Source organism: Vitis riparia, chromosome 5 (genome assembly GCF_004353265.1).
Source record: "Vitis riparia cultivar Riparia Gloire de Montpellier isolate 1030 chromosome 5, EGFV_Vit.rip_1.0, whole genome shotgun sequence".
Taxonomy (NCBI): domain Eukaryota; kingdom Viridiplantae; phylum Streptophyta; class Magnoliopsida; order Vitales; family Vitaceae; genus Vitis; species Vitis riparia.
The window spans coordinates 20353991-20373164 of NC_048435.1; the positions used below are offsets into that span (position 1 = coordinate 20353991).

Sequence of the window (19174 nt, forward strand, 5' to 3'; positions counted from 1 at the left end):
GCCAGATTTTGGCCCTTATCTTCTTCAGGGCTTTTTTCAGTTAAATCCTTCTTTCTAGCTTTATCCCAATTTTCTGGATCTCCTTAGGTTTTTCCTTCTAAGTTCGTTTGGAATTCTCAAGTTCCTTTCAAAGTGAAGTCCTTCGTCTAGTTAGTGGCACACAAGAAGGTGAATACTAATGACATGCTACAAGTGAGAAGACCCTACAAAGCCCTTAGTCTTAATATTTGTATTCTGTGCATGAAGCATGGGGAATCAGCTAATCATATTTTTCTTCATTGCTCCTTGACGATTAGGTTGTGGCACAGGTTATTTCAGTTAGCTAAGATGGATTGGGTCCCCCCGAGGAGCATCCTTGACATGATGTCCATCAAATTTAATGGATTTGGTTCGTCTAAGAGGGGGATAGCCTTGTGGCAAGCTGCAAGCATCACTCTTATTCGGATTGTGTGGTGGGAAAGAAATGCGAGGATTTTTTAAGATAAAGCAAGGAATTCAGAGTATCTTTGGGACTCTATTGTTTTCCATGCTTCTCTTTGGGCTTATTGTTCCAAGGTTTTTACAGGGACTCCCCTTAATGTGATACAACTTGATTGGATAACAATGTGTACTCCATAAGGAGTGGTCTTTTTAGAGTGTTCGCTTGTTTTTCAGTATATTTTTCTATAGTTTTGCTTTCTTTGGCGGGAGGATTCCTCCTCCTTCTTTTGTACTTATTTTTATCTATCAATAAATCTTTGTGTCGTTTCCAATCAAAAAAATCAAGAAAAGATATAGGGAGCTTACTTGGATGCAAGCCCCATAAGAAACACCACAAATGCTGCATAGAAGCTTCCATCGGTCCTGTGTACAAATAAAAAATAAATAAATAAGATGCAGCAGATATGTTTACAAATTAAAAAACAGCAGTTGGCTAAACCATGGAGAAACTTGATTTACTATGATTCCAAAAATTCAAACAATGATTATAATATCTATTTACCAACTTAAGGTAATGAAATTTTATTTGAAAAGAAAAATATGCTCAAGAAAACATCGATCACTACAATAGAGAATATAAATAAAACAACCAAGTGACATACCTTATTGATTCTACTCAGTCCATCAATGGGCTCCATGGTTTTGATATCGGATAAGCAAGTTTCTGGAGATAAGTTAACAAATTTAGAGTATAAAATCAAATAAATCAAAACAAATCAATATATAATCACCAACCAGGTATCCAGATGGCACAAGCCAGATGAGCCCAGCGTCCATCAGTTGTAGGCTTCATGGCCCCACCTAAAGAAAAGTCAATTCACAGTTTCAATGATGCATAATCTTTGCTTCTACATCAAAATAAGTTCTTATGGCATCAAAATACCGGTAACAGGACAGAGGCAGCAAGGAGGGGGGGAATCAGGAGCCCCTGGGCCACATAATTTGCATAACCATAGCACCCCGTCAACAGGTTCTAATTCCCCATAGCATCTAGCATGAACCTGAGAAACTATTAGTATTGATAAATCATACAACTAACTGGAAAGGGTAAAATACAACAATTTCCTACAATGAAAAAATACATATCGAGAAACAAAAAAAGAACCAGAGAAGTATTATTTCAAACATCAGCACAAATGAGGAAGTAAGATGACCAACAGTTAATAAAACAAACTTTGATGCTCAAACCAAAGCAGTAACTAGGCAGGAACCAATCTGATATCTATGATTGATGAGAGCATAGTTTTTAAAGGTGTTTCGGCTCTAGGTGCAAGTTGTGTCACTTCACTCAAGCGCACACCACCTTTGTGCTTTGGGTGCACCATGTGCCTTTCAAAATTATCGATGAGAGAGGGGAGAATGGGAGGAAGTTAGATTTATTATATGGAGGAGAATGGAAGGGAGTTGGGACTTGCGAGACATGAATGGACTAGTGGTTGGCTGTTGTTTGAGCTCAGATTTGAGAGAGAGAAAAAAGGCTAATTTTAAATACACACACAGATACAGACATGATATACCATATATATTAGAGGCAGCATTGCTTGGGCTCACATTTGAAGAGAAAACTAAAGGAACAATTAAAAAGAACTATTAATTGGATACAGATTAGGCTTGAGTTGCTCAACACGCTTGCTTCGACCCAACCCAAGTTGATTTCAGTTTGGAAAAGTTTATCCAAACCCAATCCAATTAATAGAAATTCTTGGCAACACCTGACACAGGTTGCATTGGGTTGGGTTGACCAGACCAAGTTGCATGTAGTTTAAACCAATCACTGCAGGAATGTGATACCAATAAATGCATATGCAATAAAAAGACAGCAAGACCAAGTTGCACACAATCCAAACCAATCACTGCAATAATGCAATGCCAATGAATGCATATGCTACAAATAAAAGGGACTGGAAGAACTATCAGAAGAGCCCATACCATCATTCTGCATTTGTCACACTGAAGAAACAGATTGTTCTCATACTCCTGAAGAAATAACATCAATTAGCACTCAATTGTCAGAAAAGGCAAAATCATAGCACTTGAATGACAAGAAAAGAATTTTTTTTTTTTTTTTATTGATAGGTAAATTTTTTGTCCCCATCAGGACATGAACCTGGAACAACTGAACAATATTGATGTAATATTTATAATAGGTAACTATGATATAAATGGCCAAAAAGAGAATGTTCAAATAGATCTCTAAATTTTGCATCTATGTTTCCCAATTCCCTATTATCATAATCTTTTTCATATTACTCAAATCATACGTATCACATTGTATATTTATCTTCCCCAGATTTGAGTCCCAGCAGGGACAAACAAAGGGAAAAAAAGGAAAGGACAAAAATCAGTTACCTAAAAAAAAAAAAAGGTTATTTTAATTACTAATACATTCATTGGACTAAATGGTGTTTGGTCACATTCCATTTTTTACTTTGTGCATTGATTCCATCACTAGAAGTGAACAATGGAATAATTCTCTCATATCCATATAGATAGTGAACATAATTCACATGGATCTAGCAAGTCTTGCTAGGGCTCTTTAATGGCAGTTTCACATTTTTTTTTTTCACTCATAAAATGGGAAAGAAGTGGAGTGTATACATCTTTCTACCCTCTGGTCTATTTATAATAGGATGAATAAAGAAAATGTATACATAGAAGATGGAGAAAGATAACCATATTGTAGAACAAAGGACAGAATGTCAGTTATTAAACAATGGAAAAAAAAAAAAACTAGCTTATCACCTCATCCATGTGGCAAACACTGCATTTATCAAGATCTTTCCAGTCAACACGAACAGGCCTGTAACCAGAAGACAAGTCTTGATATCTTCTAGAGATTGACTTGGACGTGGAGAATTTTGAGGAAATTTTGGAAGTTGACAACTCCTGTCAATAAAATGTACATTTTAATTAGGCTACAAAATTACAGCAGAAAACATCTAAAAAGATACACATGTAACAAATATGAGTGCATGACAGGGCCAGCTCACCCTTTTAGGCAACCAAATAGTTGCCTAAGGCCTACTTAAAAAAAGACTCTTTTTTTACTTTATTATTATCATGGTTAATTTTTCTATTTTTAATCTAGATGTTATCAAATAGTAAAAGATTAAAGGCCCTATTTTAATGATAACTCATTCTATTGCAAGAACTTCTTAAATGAAAGTATAAAAGCTCTTTAATTAAGCTCCAATAGCAATTTGAAAGATATGTTACATAATTGTTTTAATTTACTTTTTCTACCTTTTAAAAGGTATTATAAATGGATGAATTTCAAATTTCATGCAATAGCACTAACAACTTATCCATTAGAGTAACATCTCTTTGAATGAAGGTTTTATTGGTCATCTAAGTAGGCTTCGTTGCTGATGCGAATGATTAGGTTAAAGACCTCAATTAGTTGGTTTAAAAAAAATAAAAAATACATCTCAAAAGCATATTATTTTATATGAGTCACATTCTAAAATTTAAGAGGATTTAAACCTGAAACCTTTAGCAAAGTTTCCTATGAGTAGTTGTGACCTCTATCAATTACATAAGTAGAAGTTTCTTTTCTTTACACTTACATATAAATTCATTTCAATCTGCAATGTAATTTTCATTAGAAAGAAGGTACTAGTTTGGTATGACATATAAAAAAATATCTTCAAAATTATTATAAATATGCCTAAAAACATAAAAAGGTAAAAATAAAAATAGCATGAAAAAAACACAATAAAGAAAAAGTAAAGTAAATAAATTAATTCAATCTTAAATACAATATTGACTCTTAGAGTTTCTTCAAATCGCAATGGATTTTCTTACATTAATTATTTATCTTTATTTTCAAAATTAAGTACGAATCTTACAGGACTAAATAATTTAATTGAAATATAAAATTACATAGAAACTTACTAAAATAACATTATTACAAAAATTGAATGTAAAAAACTTGATCAATAATTTAGCACAAGAGATTAATTAATTTGAACAAAATACGTTTTATTCACAAGGTGGTCCAAACAATTAAAAAAATTAATTAATATTATTTATACTAATATAATGAACTTAAAATAAGGCCCATGTCCATGTAAAATTTTCACCTAATTTAAAACCATAGGCTCCAAAAGAGGGAATCAAGAAAGAAAAATAACATGAGAGACAATACATGTTCTTGTTGTCTATCAATAAATAAATAAATAACATGAGAGATGGGCTTTGTCTGTATCCCTATAAAAGAGATAAAGACAGGGTAAAGAAAGCAAAAGAATAGGACCCTCCACCAAAATTCTTCCCCATACTAGATTCTCAACCCATTGCCAACCAAAGAAAACAAAACAAGCAAAGTTGTGATCCTATGAAATGACTCTTCCAAGGCAATGATAAGACCACCAAACCAGAACAAAACAAAAATTCCCTGCATCATTAGTCATAAATGCTTCTTAACAAGCATTTGCAACAATAGGTCATGTGAACAAGAAGCCTATCGATTAATACAAACACATTCCAATTAACTGCCACAAAAAATCACAAAAAATAAAATAAAAAATAAAGTAAATAAACAATTCTGAAATATCCTTGATTGTGAGCCATATAATTAGACCGAGGTTGAATGCATGGTATTACATGATAGATATGCAAATCAGAGTAAACTAACTGCATTTTTTGATAATTTATGGGGAAAAAAATATGTAAAGGCACACCTGTACAAGTCTGAAAATCTCAGGATTGGAAAAGCCAAACATATCAAAACCGGATTCATTTAATTTTTCAGCTCCACCTTCTGCACTAGAACCATCAGAAGCACTGTTTTGCATCTTTCTTATCCTTCTAAAAATTTTATTCCAGCAAGAAGATGGAGTTGATCCTTGGAACTGAAAAAAGAAACTTGTGATTAAAAGAAGGCAATAGATTCTAAACCATTTAACCAAGTAAATGAATCCACAAAATTGCCATGAAAGGGCAAGAACCTGAGACATGCTAAGTATACAAGGAAAAGCCTTAAGAAAGAAAATTAAAGAAACAGGACAAATATCTTAAAATTGCACTAGTTTATCCCAGTCAGAAACTCCACCAAAAAATCCTCCTAAGTGTGGCCCAAAAGACCAAAAGTGCAAGGAAGTCACAAAGACAAATTCTGGCATGCACATTAGAAACTGAACCATCTATAACTTTCTATTACACTAAAAATAATTTCTAAGTAACATTTGGCAAGTTTTACAAAAGGGAATGCTTAGAATCTTCTTTTTCAGTTTTTGGACCTTCTCCCTAACCCAACCTCTTGGTGCTTGAGCCAGGCTTCAAGAGCCAACTAGAATTATGAGAATTAAATTTCCCACCTACACAACTTTCTTAGAGAGGATCATTTAGTTCTGAGTTTGCAAGCGTCTTCTCCACCCCCCCACCCCAAACAACAAAACACACACACACAAAGAAAAAAGAAAACCCAACGTTGCAAATTGAGGCAGGCCTCAAGGGGCAAGAATGGTGTAGAATTATAAGAGTATCATATTTTCTGCCTATACAATTTCCTCAGCAAGGATCACATAGTTCTGAGTTTGCAAGTGCAAAATCTATCCACCCCCAGTCCCATAAGCCAAAAAAGAAACAACAGATCAAGGCTGCAGTCCTATAAAACAAAGGGAACTGGAACTACTGCCCAAGCATCATTCTCTTAAATGCATAGCCATCCCAAGCAACAAATATCAACAAATTCTGCCCAGAGCACCAACTAAGTGTCAATTTATGCCAGGCATACAGTTTCCATATCAAAGGTACCATATTCACACATTACACATGTAACTGGCTCTTTCAGTTAAAGGGATCACATTCTTAGTTGCTTCATCTTCCTAAAGCTTGAAAACCTTACACCAAGTTAAATTCACAATATTCAAGATTAAAAGAAAAGGCAAGGATCCAAGCTCCAATTAGAGAGTCAAGTCTTTTTTGTCTTCTCAAAGGTAAGATACCCTTATTTATTTAAATTTTTTACATTCACAGTCAAGGGGACACTAAGACAAAGATGAAAGAGATGGAGGTCAAAAGTCCCTTCCACAGTGTTTCATACAATTAAGTGAGTGAACATATACTAAATATACTAGAACTATTACCAATCAACATGTGCTTTTACAATTCTAACTCGTTGCCTTCAATTAGATGTATAATCACAAGAAACTCAATATTGTCTGGTAATGGCTGATGAAAATCCAATAAAAGTAGTATTGTCCGCTGACAGCGACATAAAAACCAATAAAGTTCAATATACACAGAAAATCATGTACTTCTTAGAAGTTTGTTAGCTACCAATAACATATCAGTTGATACTCCCCATTCACATACCTCCATATCTGTAACCAATATAGACATTTAAAATCATACCTATGACTTAAGAGAGGCAGTATAGGATCTAGCTATGTGAGATGACGAACTAGGTGACACCTAGACTCAAATCAATGTGGAACATATTTAACTTCTGTCCTCAAGAAACCATAAGCCAAATAACATGATAAGCAACCACCCCAAGCGCACCTTCTGTTATTATCTAAGCATCTCCGAGCTTTGCCTAACTTTCTCCGCCATATAAGCATCAAACTTGGCCTAACTATCACCATACTACAAGCAACCTAGAACTGAGGTGTGCAGCTGCTGAGCTAAGCAGCTAACTAGGTGACAGTCAAGAAACCACCCTGACTAGACTATAACAGAGGCTTGTTTACACTGTCAACCAGATTTTGTCATTTATTCCCATGTTTAATTTTAGTAGTAGTAGCATCAAACTAGGTCAAACTACCACCATACTACAAGCAACCTAAAATTGAGGCGTGCAGCTGATGGGCCAAGCAGCTAACTAGGTCACAATCAAGCCAACTAGGTGACAGTCAAGAAGCCACCTTGACTAGACTATAACATATGCTTCCTTACACTGTCAATAAGATTTTTTCATTCATTTATTCCCATATTTAATTTATTATTATTATTATTACTATTATAAAAAAGATGTATGGTAAAAACTAAACCTTACTCTGCAATGCATCTTATATTAAAGGAGAATCCTAAGGCTTTTACCTTTTAAAAAACCAATGCCTACATTATTAAGTTGGACAAATAGCTCCTCCAATCCAAAAAGGGATCAAAATTATAAAGGAAGAAACTGATTTAGATGCCCACTTTTTCATTCTTAAACATTTTTATTTTTTTTTTGATAGATAAAGAAAATGTATTAATGATAAAAGAGGGTATACACAATGTATACAAAGCAACCAAAAGACCCAAAAAAAAAAAAAAAAAAAAGCACAATGACACAAAAACCAACAAACATACCCTACGAAGAGCCTAACCAATCCACAAATTTTAACGCCAACAAAGAACCATCCCTAATATACAATTTAACTCAATCCCAAAAAAGGTCCAAGAAAGAACTTTCAATTGTTTGCTCTAAGCTTTTCCCAATTATTGATGGCTCTCTTATTTCTCTCCCTCCATATGGTCCAAAACACACATAATGGAGAAACCTCCCAAGCCTTTTTTCCTTTTTTTCCAACAAAAGAAACGCTCCAGCCTAAGAAAAATCCTCTAATTGAAGAGTGCATCACCCACTATACACCGAACAAAGCAAAAACCAATTGCCACAAATTGCGTGCTTTCGTGCAATGAAGGAGAATATAATCACTCGTTTCTTCATCCTCTTTGCACATGTAACATTTATTAGGGATTCTCCAACCCCTCCTTCTAAGTTGATCGAGAGTCAAAATCCCAACCCATATAACTTCCCAAGGAAAGAAGCTAACTCCTACTGGGACCCAAAAATTCCAAACTATACCATGAGGGAAAGGCTCCGCTCTCCTACTAGCCAAATAGGAGTAGAAAGATTTAACTGAGAAGTTACCCTTCTTTAACCCCAACCACACGATAGCATCCTCAAAGCCCAACCTAATGGAGTGGTCATATAATCTCTCAAAAATACATCAACCTTCTCAAGCTCCCAACCATGCAATTGTCTAATAAACCTAGGGCTCCAACTACCATCATCCTAAATATCAACCACCCAAGCATCTTTTAAGGAGGTTATAGCATAAAGAGCCAGAAACAATTCCCTCAAAGGTGTGTCCCCACACCACTTGTCTATCCAAAACTTCACCCTATTATCGAATCCAACCCTAAACCCTCTTCTGTCGTTGAGCGCCTCCCATCCACCTCTAATTGTCTTCCACACACCCACACAAATACCCCTCTCTCACTTCTTTAGTACACCATCCCTCTTCTTCTTGCTCATACTTTCCTCCGATTACCTGTTTCCAAAAAGGGTTCCTTTCACTCATAAAACTCTAAAACCATTTTCCCAACAAAGCTTTATTAAGGATGGATAAGTTTCTAATGCACAAACCCCTTTTTGTTTTTCCATGCAACAAACAGACCAATTTACCAAAATGTGACTTGTGAGTCAAAACCCTCCCTCCCAAAAAAGAATCCCTTTGAATCTTTTCCAATCTCACAGCTACCCTCTTCAGGATGGCAAAGAGGGATATGAAATAAATTGGTACGCTGAACAAAGTGCTCTTTATCAAAGTCTATCTTACCCCTTTGAAAGATACTATCTCTTCCACAAAGCAAGTCTTTTCTGAAAACGTTCTTCTACCTACAAACACAAAAAGCATGTATTTTGTGTCTATGTACTTAGAAGCGTGCATTGACATGGGCTCAAGAACGAAACTCGCAACCAGAGAACAAATATCATCTATAGAAGCATGGACACCAAACAAAGAATAGATACTTGACTTCCCTGTACAAGATAGTAAAATTAATGAAAGAACTGCAAATCATAAAATAACAATAAAAAAAACTCATGAATGGACTGTTAAACTACAACAACAAACCAATGAGATTCTTATACGAATGTCAATGTATCATGTTTCTTGTCAGCAGTGCCTAGAATTATGCAACAAAAGCTTTTGGTGTTGTAACCAATGATGTCATGGTGCCTTTAAATTAGAGGAAATGAGGCAAGTTTGGTGGAATGATGAACCCTTAAGGTATAGAGGGGTCTTACAAACGATTTTTCATTTCCTAGACATTATATAATTAAAAGCAGAAAGATTTCAAACACAGTGGAAAAGTACATGGATATCCATTAGCTTCATGGTAGCAAATTCCCATATCATCTACTTTACAGTTTTCAGATTAAAACATTTATCTTTTAATTTTAGATACATGCTTGCATCCATGTCCAAGACTCTAAACACCCAACATTGTAACATAGTGACATATAAAAAGTGATGCAAAGTGCACAGTGAGCAAAATCGTGCAAAAAGAGAAGACAAACTTCCGAAGGCAAAGCCACAAGCACTAATATCAAATGCATAAAGAATTAGAGTGAAAAATGTCTAGCTTTAGGCTTGTTCAACATATTACATAGCTAACCTGCGCTCCATTTTTTATTTTTTTATTTTTTTTACTAACCTGCTCTCCATTGTCCAATGTCACCCTAAATAAGGGTTGAATCTTTGATTCAGCATCTCTCAGCACTTCCATTTTATATAATGCGCATAAGCTTGGATCTGAAGCCCCAAAAAATGGCAGGTAAAAAGACAAAATGTTATAAAGGCAAAATCATTCAAATCAAAGTGACCTCTGAAACCTATGGAGAATCTTCAAAAGAGGGGGGTCCACCTGTAATTGAAGTAAACTTCCTCATAGCAGTATATCCTTCAGGGCAGATGAATCCCTCAACCTGGAAACGATCTGAGTCCTTGACAATTTTTCCTGTAAGAAAATTTTGTATGCATTAGTAGAATGAGCTATCTCCAGTCCCCATCACTTGAATAAGAAGCAAAAATACTGTCAATTGTTGTGCTTAGTTTAGAAGTATTAGTGAAATTATAGAATCCTGGAGGGATATTAAAAAAGAATTTATACACGTATAACAAATGCTTATTGCCCCATGATGTCAAAGCAATTAAGCACAAATATTGCATGTTCAATGTCTCTCAAAAATTTGAACTCTTTAGCTCTCATTGATAATTAACACATCACTAAAGAGCGAAAGAACAAATAACATCATCTAAGTGAAGCAACATGTTTTTAACATGGAATAAGCTTCTTATAAAGGCAGCATGCAAACTACAGAGAATTACCAAGGCGTATTACTTGCAAATCCCCTATTTCAAATGGGAATTTTATAAGGTCGTCTAGTTTTCTCTTTACTCTTTCATCTCCTATGCAATCATCACCTGAATCAGTTCTCTTTTCATCCTCTCCACTCATACTTTCACAATCATCATCCTCTGTGAGCTTTTGCATCCGTAACATCCGTTTTGAAAGCTTCTGTTCGCTGAGATACCTGTTAAAAATGAAGAAATCCCTAAAAACCGGCTAAGACAAAGTAGGAATTTAAAGGCTCAACAAGAAGAATTCTCAGTGAAACACATATAATGGGTCCAGGGGATGAAAGAAAAGGGGGCAGGAAAAAGGGAAAATTACAGGACCATTAACTCTGTAAAAAATTTTGAGAAATATATAGGAATTAATGGTCAGAGGAATCCAATAAATGCAACTAATCTCAACCTAAAAAGCCTAAAAAGTCCTCAAGCCTTGAGAATGCCGCTTCATAAACGCAAGAGCAAGAAAGCAACTCAGTGACAGCAGCTGCAAAATGGGTGGAGGGGGCTGAATGATCAGAACACAGAAACTTGCTTCTCCAGGTCCATGTATTTTTGCTTGAGTTGTTTGTGTTTTGATACACACCATGTGACAACAATAAAGACAAGGATACAAGGTGTCTAATATGTCTGATATGAGGACCTCAAAAAAAAATGATTGATGAAAAATGATGACACTGATACACTGATGGTCTATGATACTCAAATCCTCGACCTTCAACCACTATACCTACTTTGACATGACATAACACAAGTGTGGATATACGATTCTTGTGAGATGCTTCTACTTTGCTTTGAATCTAGTTATTTGATGTTAATTGATTTACCTTCGGATTTTTAACTTCCTTAATGAATAACTACATTGAAAAGGAGACTTTGCTGGAAGTAAACTTTTGTAAAAGATTCAGGGATAAGAAAAAAAATTTCGTAAAAACATTCAGGGATAGGAAAGAAAAGATAGGGATAAAAGAGAGAAGAATAAAAGTCTTGACAAAGATATCTGTGTTTTTTATTGATATATATATATATATATATATAATTTTTTTTTTTTTTTTTTGCCATGTCATATCCAAGTATCCATAATAGTGATTAAGATCCTTTCTAGCCAAATCCTTGTATTCCAAAATGTGTAGGTCTAAGGAATTATACGCCTAGACACATACCAATACCCAATGCCCGCAACCATGGAAGATAGCTGACAGAACAGTGAAATACTAACACAGCCAACAAATCACAAAATTAAACCATGCCCATTTAACATAAATTATGAAGTGCATGTACAAAGAGGAAAATCTCCAACAGTGTCATTTAATTGCCTATTTGAAAAGAAAATCTATAAAGAAGGAAAATCATTCTTGGAGAAATGATGGCTTTGTTTGGGAACTGTTCTTCAAAACAGTTTTCTGTTTTATAGAACAAAAAGCAGTTTTCTAATTTAGAAAACACATTTGGCAAACTTTGAAAATATAGTTTTTCAGAAATATTGTTTTGAAACAGCTTGTTTTGCGAACAAATTTTAGGAGTTTTCAATTGTTTTTTGTAGAGTGTTCTATCCAATGATTGAAAATACTTTGAAATTTTTTGCATTGTACATAAGTGCATAGTACATTTACGAAGAACAAACTGAGAAAACTGTTTTTCATGTTGTTCCTAAAAATAATTAACAACTATTCTCAAAAACCATTTTTCAAAAATTGTTTTAAAAAATGTCTGAAACAAGCCCAGTATTTTCTCATGTTTATTGAAAGTAACACAAAAAATAAACTTACGCTTTGGATTCTACCAAGCTTTGATGGAAATGTGGTTTTGTGCACTTCAGGTGGAAAGAAGAAAGCAGTCCCTTAAGAAATGGGGTAACCTGTTTAGTTTTAACCCTGCATAATCACAAGAGATTATAACATCAGCCTGAAGAAAGATAGAAATAGTACACAAAAAGTTAGTCAGATCCATAATAGAAATATAAATTCAATCATTACAGACCTTGCAAAATCATGACTACCAAAAAACTGCACAGGAAGTGATTTCTCTTTTGAAATTTTGTTTAGACCTTTACGATTATGAATAATTGACTCATCCACAACAATTGCTGGCCACATAGCATGACCTGCATCACAGCAGTTCGAAGATGTTTAGGCATAAAAATGCATAGACATGTCACAAGCAAAAAGAAATGCTTCTAGTAAAAAGTGAATCTCAATGAGTCTGTTAGGTTGCTACTCAACACTGGAGAGGAGAAATGGAGAATCATGGAAAGAGATATTAATTGGAACAGCATCATGAAGTAAATTGGACAATTTTTCTTTCTGTAGACAAATTAGAGAAATTATAAAGTACTGCCTGACCAAAACGGATTGCAAACCCAAGTGCACCCAAATCATACAAAAGTGCACCAAAGGGCAAGAACCCCAAAGCAAAACAAAAGGCATCACACTGTCCTCAAAGGCAACACTCCAAGCCCTCAAAAATCCTACAATTCTACCCTTTCCACAACCATCAAACAGGCAAACAGCACTGATCTCCAAGGCTTTTTGCAAGTTTTGCCCACAAAAGTTCCATGCCAACACAATAGCACTACCTTGACATTATGAACAACGCGATGATGCTTTATTAATTGTAAATGTGATGGTTCATGGCCCAATTGCGGAAACAGGTGTGCAAGCATCAACTAAGTATTGTAAAACCTTATGAACAAGCTCATTCTTTTATCATCTTTCTCCATTCCAGGGTGAATTTCTAATGCATGTACAGCTTCATCCCAAAGACATTCTAACCATTTCTTAATGTAGCTACAAATTCTGCAAATCCAAAGAGATTTTCTTTGGGGAGGAGGGGCCCTTGAGTGGAAACCACATTTAGTAAGGTGGTCTATCATTTGCTCGAACAAAGAAAGGGTGGTCTAGGGGTTAGAAATATGTTGTTGGTCAACAAGGCCCTACTATGCAAATAGAATTAGCATTTTGTAGGGAAAATGGGGGCCTTTGGAAGCAAGTCATAAGCGGAAAATACAGAGGAGGAGGGTGGCAATCATGCGAAATAAGAGAAAGGTATGGGGTAGGGTTGTGAAAATGCATTAGGAAGGATTGGTATATTTTGAGCTATAGTGTGGCCTTTTATGTCGATGATGGAAAAAGGGTGAGATTTTGGAAAGATGAGCGGTGTGATGATGAAACTTTGTTCACTTCCTTATTTGCTATAGCTTCATCCAAGGAGGCATGGGTGAAGGAACCCTTCAGCTAATTGGGGATTGTTGGGCCCCTTGCTTCTCTAGGTGTCTCAACAATTAGGAGGTGGAACTTGTGAAGTCTTCTGAGACTGCAAAGGAGGTGGACGATAAAGTGGTTTGGACAAGGTCAAAGGAAAATTTTCAATTAATTCTCTCTACAAGGCTTTGGAGCCGAAAAGACAAGAAGCTTTTCCTACAGGTGTAATTTGGAATTTTGAGGTGCCACCAAGGGTGGGTTTCTTTACTTGGGAGGCTAATTGGAATAAGGTTTTAACATTGGATCACATTCAAAGGAGAAGATGGCCTTTGGCTAATGGATGCTGCTTTTGTCTTATGAAGGAAGCATATGTCGATCACATTCTCATGAACTACGACACGGCAAGGGTTTTATGGTATTTATTGTTTTCTCTATTCAGGATGTCGTGGGTGCTCCCCACATCATTTAGAGAGATGTTGATAGGTTAGCATGGTTCCTTTGTGGGTTAAAAGAGAAAAAAAGGGTGGCAGGCTGCTCCCTTATGCTTTTTTTGGAATTTAGAAGGAAAGAAATGGTAGGGCATTTGAAAATGAAGGGCATTTGATCCAAGGGCTTAAAATCTCTTTCCTTTGTAATCTTTGGGTGTGGGCTATGTTGTATAGAGATTCAAGCCCTCCTGCCATTGTTGATTTTGTGGACTAGTCGAGCTCTGGTTGAGGGGGTGCTGTTTTTTGTTGTCTTCCCCCCTTTTTGTGGCGCTTTTAAGCATCCTTTGTGTACAGTGCTCTTATGATGTTTCTCTTTTTAATATACTTTTTTTTATCCATCAAAAAAATATAGCTAGAAATTATGGAACTTAATCCATCTACATTTTGCAATAATAGAAGGCAAAGACCAACCTTTAGAGAAATCCCATTCAGGTTTGGGTAAATCAGTACACCTTAAAATATACTACAGTTATCAGAACTCTGCAAACCTTTCCTCAATTTCAACTACTGTTATCAAAATTCCAGCACTATTAAAGTTGCTTCTAAAAGGGGAAAAGAAAGAAAAGAAAATATGGATCCTAGATGTTTATACATAGGATTTCCTTAGCAATCACACTTAAGAAAGCAACCACACCTTCAAAGCAAGAACAATAAATTCTGAAATCTTCTATTAAAACTCCAATTCTCTACCTTGAAAGACTACATAGATATATCAAAACTCTCATGTCTCACTTTCCTAATGGGACAACTTTCTTAATTTCTTATGATCGTATCTTCCCTTACAAGAACAGAAAGATGTAGGAAAGAAATTGTTTTTTTTTTTTTTTTTTTGATAATCGAGGAACCTTTCATGGCCAAACCCTTAAGACTTTCCATGGGGACCCAAACCTCAAGGTGTTAACTGTTCCGCAACAACCAACACTAGATAAATTCAAGGTATCATCAATGGCGGGATTTGAACCCAGGACCATGTGCCACTTATTGGGATCACACTTCCCAAAGTTCGCCCTGACCAACTGGGCTACCCTAGCGGGTAAGAAATAGTATTTATAAACTAAATAGAAACTTTCCTCAAACAACAAGAAGAATAAACAAAACATAAACTTGACAAAAAATAAATTATTACCTAACATAAAAACTTAACAAAAGACTAAACAAAAACCATAAAATACTAAAATTACTAAACTATTCTCATTGATATTTTTCCCTTTTCTTTCATAAGTATTCAAAGGGTGCTTTCCATGTTGTTCTCCATCAGTTTTCTTTCTCCAAAAAAAGTTCATGTCTTTTTTCCACGAGAATGGACCATTGTTCTTTTAGTTTCATAGTCCTCCCATTGGTTTAGTAATGTTACACTTTGATGGTTTTTCCTCAAGGAAACCAAAAAGAAATTATTTAAAAGACACTATATTCCATACCCTAAGCAAGCATGTATTGCATTGGATATAGAGGGCTGATCTTTGCCCATCTTGAGGGTTTGAGATGATGAGAGGCTCTAGATCTTATGGACATCCAAACTGAGGGGGGCTTGTATATGGTAATTAATTGGGCAGGAAATAGGTAGTGTGACGTCTAGTGATATGATCACATCATGAGGACTATTTTGAAATGCTCTAAGAAGTTACATGTGTTCTTAAGTTGAGAAAATAGGTTCCTTAAATCAAGTAATGGATTCCTAGCCAAAAAGCAAAGGACTGGCCACAGGTCTTTGGTTTTTCTCCATTTTTCCTATGTAGTTTCATTTTTTTTTTCTACTTGTTGCTTGTAGAACTTCGAATCATTCTCTACGTACATCTTTTTTTCCTCTCAATAATGCTTTTGGTTTCTATCCCAAAAGGTTAAATAAATAAAATATATAAAGAAAAATCCACTAGCATCATTAAATTATTTCAATAAGGGGCATAAGGCTAATTAAATTGAGAGAAACTAGGACTCTAAAAGGAACTAAAGATTTTAGAATCACAGTTCAATGTCTAGAAGTTTTGGGGTCACCAAAAACCATGCAAGCGTTTATGTGGATAATGGTATAAATCATTAGATAAATTTCAAGGATTCCCTAAGGACCTGCAAGTTAAATTTGTAGTGATGACATTGATGAGGCCTTCAGTTGAAACAATTTGCAATTTATTATGATAGGATGCAGATAAGCATATTCCATTGGGTGGAAAAGAAACTCAGCTGTAAAAACTTAGTCTTACGAGCTCCCCGAACTTAAGCAATGGATCAAACCATGAGGGAGCACAAAAGCTTCAATCAACCAGGGCTCAGTGCCCAGTGATGATCTAAAGCTATTGCAAGACGCCCTGAAGTAGTGTGTTCCCAATTAGATATTCAAGTGTCCTTAAACATATCCATAATGATAAATGATGCTCAGCGTTGATTCTGAATATGGAAAGCATCAACTACAATAATAATTTTTTTTACTATAATAAAAAGAAGAAGGTTTTGAAGTAAAAAAATAAAAAGTCATGCCTTTAGTTGCAATGAGCAATTTGAGCATGTCATTAGTACTTCTCATAAAGACATAAGTTGATTAGCCAAGTTAGGTCAACCTTCAAATATATTGGAATTAGGATCTAAAAGAAATTAAGACATTTATTACTTTGACTAAATTCAAGATTACTTCACCTGATATAACAAGTACAAATTCTACTATTGTAGCCTCAATGCTTTTGCAATAAATTGGATATGCTTGTTACTTATCAAAAATAATAATAATTTGGATATGCTTGTTCTATTAGGAACAGAACTACATAATTTCGGTTCATTAACATTAACATCAAATTGACCTGAAAAATACACAACATGATGCATATGTAGAAAGTTTGTGTAAGCCAGCAAAAACCCTTTGAGTCACTTCACTATTTGATTCAAATGTTCTCACAAACACCGTTTCTTAATTCTCTCAATTATTTAATCAAAGAAATAAATTATGAACATACCAGTAAGCTTGGCCCATATGATATCCCCAGGCTCGTGGTCTTGGCAATCATTCCAACTTGCAGCCAACACAACCATCTCATCATAATCAATGTCATCACTATCCAGACTTCTAACACTAAGACTCAGGTTCAAATGTTGCATATCCTCGCGAGATACATAAAATTTAATTTTCTCACTTGAGAGAATCAATTCTTCTTTATCACCATCATTGTATTTAACCTACATTAGAATATGTTTTCAATCAGCAATGGCACCATTGAATGTAAATGTGATGGAAAACCTAAACATTGTTTTATAGGTAGCATTTGCAACAATGCTGCTAGACAATATTTCCTGAGTAAGCAAATTAAGGAACCCAAATGATCAAATTTGCAACACAACAAACATAAAGAAAGCTTTACAAAGGAAAGTTGTACCTGATGCCGGTTGGCCTCCAAATCATACCCAATAATGCAACCACGGTACCATTCACCATCCAACGGCCAGTAAACCTGCACTTGGCAACATCAATTTTTGTGTAAAATGTCCATATGTTATAGATAGAACAAATGTCTACATTAAACATTTAATCATAGCAACAATAGATACAAAATGGCAAAAGAAGAGCTTGCCTTGCATTGTAATCCTATGAATTTTTCAGGATCAACGTCATCAAAATTCAACCTGTTGGAACCAAATAGATATTATTTTATCCATCATATACACATTCTAACGCAGCACATTACACACTAAAAAACAGAAGGGAGAGAGCAAAAAATGGAAAATTGAACTCTTATGATTCAAGAATTTTGGTTTCCCAAATTGAACCAAACAGTAACGCAAGGTTCCGCAAAGCTACAGTATCGAGTAAATTAAAGAAAAACCTTAAAAGGTCACTCATTGAGTGTCTTTTCTCGTCATACATTTTCTCAGAAAAAAACCTACCAAAGCCACCGCTTAATGCAAGCCGAATTAGAGTCGACTTTCGTCAAATTCTCCGAAGATTTGCGCTTTCTTCTATGCGGAAGGTCGACAGTGCTGTCTGTCCTGGCTTCCCTCAAACGACGCCGTACTGAACTGCCCACTCCCCTCGAATTATCGCCCAAGTTTTTCACCTCCAAATTCGCACTTCTCCTCTTCTTCCCCAAAACCCCTACGCCTCGATCTCCACCACCAACCCCTTCGCAACCATCCGATTCACACCTCTCCTCCTTCACAGCCACCAAAGCCCCCGACTCCGGTCGCTCCGCTGTCAAATTGCGCGGCCTCTTGCGGCGCCGGGCGTACACGTGCACGACCGGAGGCTTCGTCGGGTACGGCTTCTGATCGCCGCCGTCGCCGTCGCCGTCAAAGCCGTCGGCGATCATCCTCCTGGCCTTGACCTTCTTGGTGACGACGTTAGACGATCCACTGGCACTGACGCAAGGCGCAGAAGTGGAATAGACGTGGCGAAGAGGAAGGTAGCGGACGGGAGTGCCGGTGCCGGAGTCGACCTCCTCTTCTTCTTCCTTCAGAGGAAATGCCATCAAAGAAAAAGGAAGAATGGAAGAGGACAATGGGAGATTCGGGATTTCTCCTTCGGAGCTGCACAGGCGTCTTTGTTTTTTATTTTTAATTTCCTTTAATACTTTTTTCTAGATTTTATTTCTGAGCAATAGGGTTTTAAGAAGGGCAAAGGGGGGACGAATCTTTTGGAGGGATGGTTTTGGCCCAAAATAATCCGTTTCCCGCCGCTGGGAAGCAGGATTGATGTTTGTTTGTTTGGTTTACTGCCCTCGCCACATATTTTTTTTCAGTGGAGGCCCTCCTACTTTCTCTATTTACCCCACCCTTCTCTTTTCCTCTCGTTTGAGCAAGTTCGTATTTATCAATCCATCACATGTTTATTTTATTTAAATTTTAAAAAATATCATGATTATTTTGTTAAAACTTATAGTGGGGGATATGTAAT

The 19174-nt window shown here is 35.8% G+C and overlaps 1 protein-coding gene across 8 annotated transcripts in view; it reads right to left on the bottom strand.

The window, feature by feature from the left end:
- Positions 1-18932, bottom strand: part of LOC117914397 (histone H3-lysine(4) N-trimethyltransferase ATX1) — a 43982-nt gene extending 25050 nt beyond the window's left edge. For 7 of the 8 annotated variants that reach the window (XR_004651278.1, XR_004651273.1, XR_004651276.1 and 4 more), the window contains exons 1-16: positions 18169-18932; positions 17856-17907; positions 17661-17735; positions 17244-17463; positions 12594-12717; positions 12383-12487; positions 10590-10795; positions 10126-10218; positions 9916-10013; positions 5163-5333; positions 3223-3366; positions 2410-2457; positions 1364-1481; positions 1216-1281; positions 1083-1144; positions 787-843 (exon numbers count right to left, since the gene is read on the bottom strand). Coding sequence is in view for 2 of the 8 variants with exons in the window: in XM_034829739.1 (XP_034685630.1) it covers positions 787-843; positions 1083-1144; positions 1216-1281; positions 1364-1481; positions 2410-2457; positions 3223-3366; positions 5163-5333; positions 9916-10013; positions 10126-10218; positions 10590-10795; positions 12383-12487; positions 12594-12717; positions 17244-17463; positions 17661-17735; positions 17856-17907; positions 18169-18749 (2220 nt within the window). In the remaining 6 variants the exon portion in view is untranslated. The remainder of the gene's footprint in view (positions 1-786; positions 844-1082; positions 1145-1215; positions 1282-1363; positions 1482-2409; positions 2458-3222; positions 3367-5162; positions 5334-9915; positions 10014-10125; positions 10219-10589; positions 10796-12382; positions 12488-12593; positions 12718-17243; positions 17464-17660; positions 17736-17855; positions 17908-18168) is intronic. The other variant, XR_004651279.1, reaches the window with a different exon arrangement.
- Positions 18933-19174: the final 242 nt, after the last annotated feature.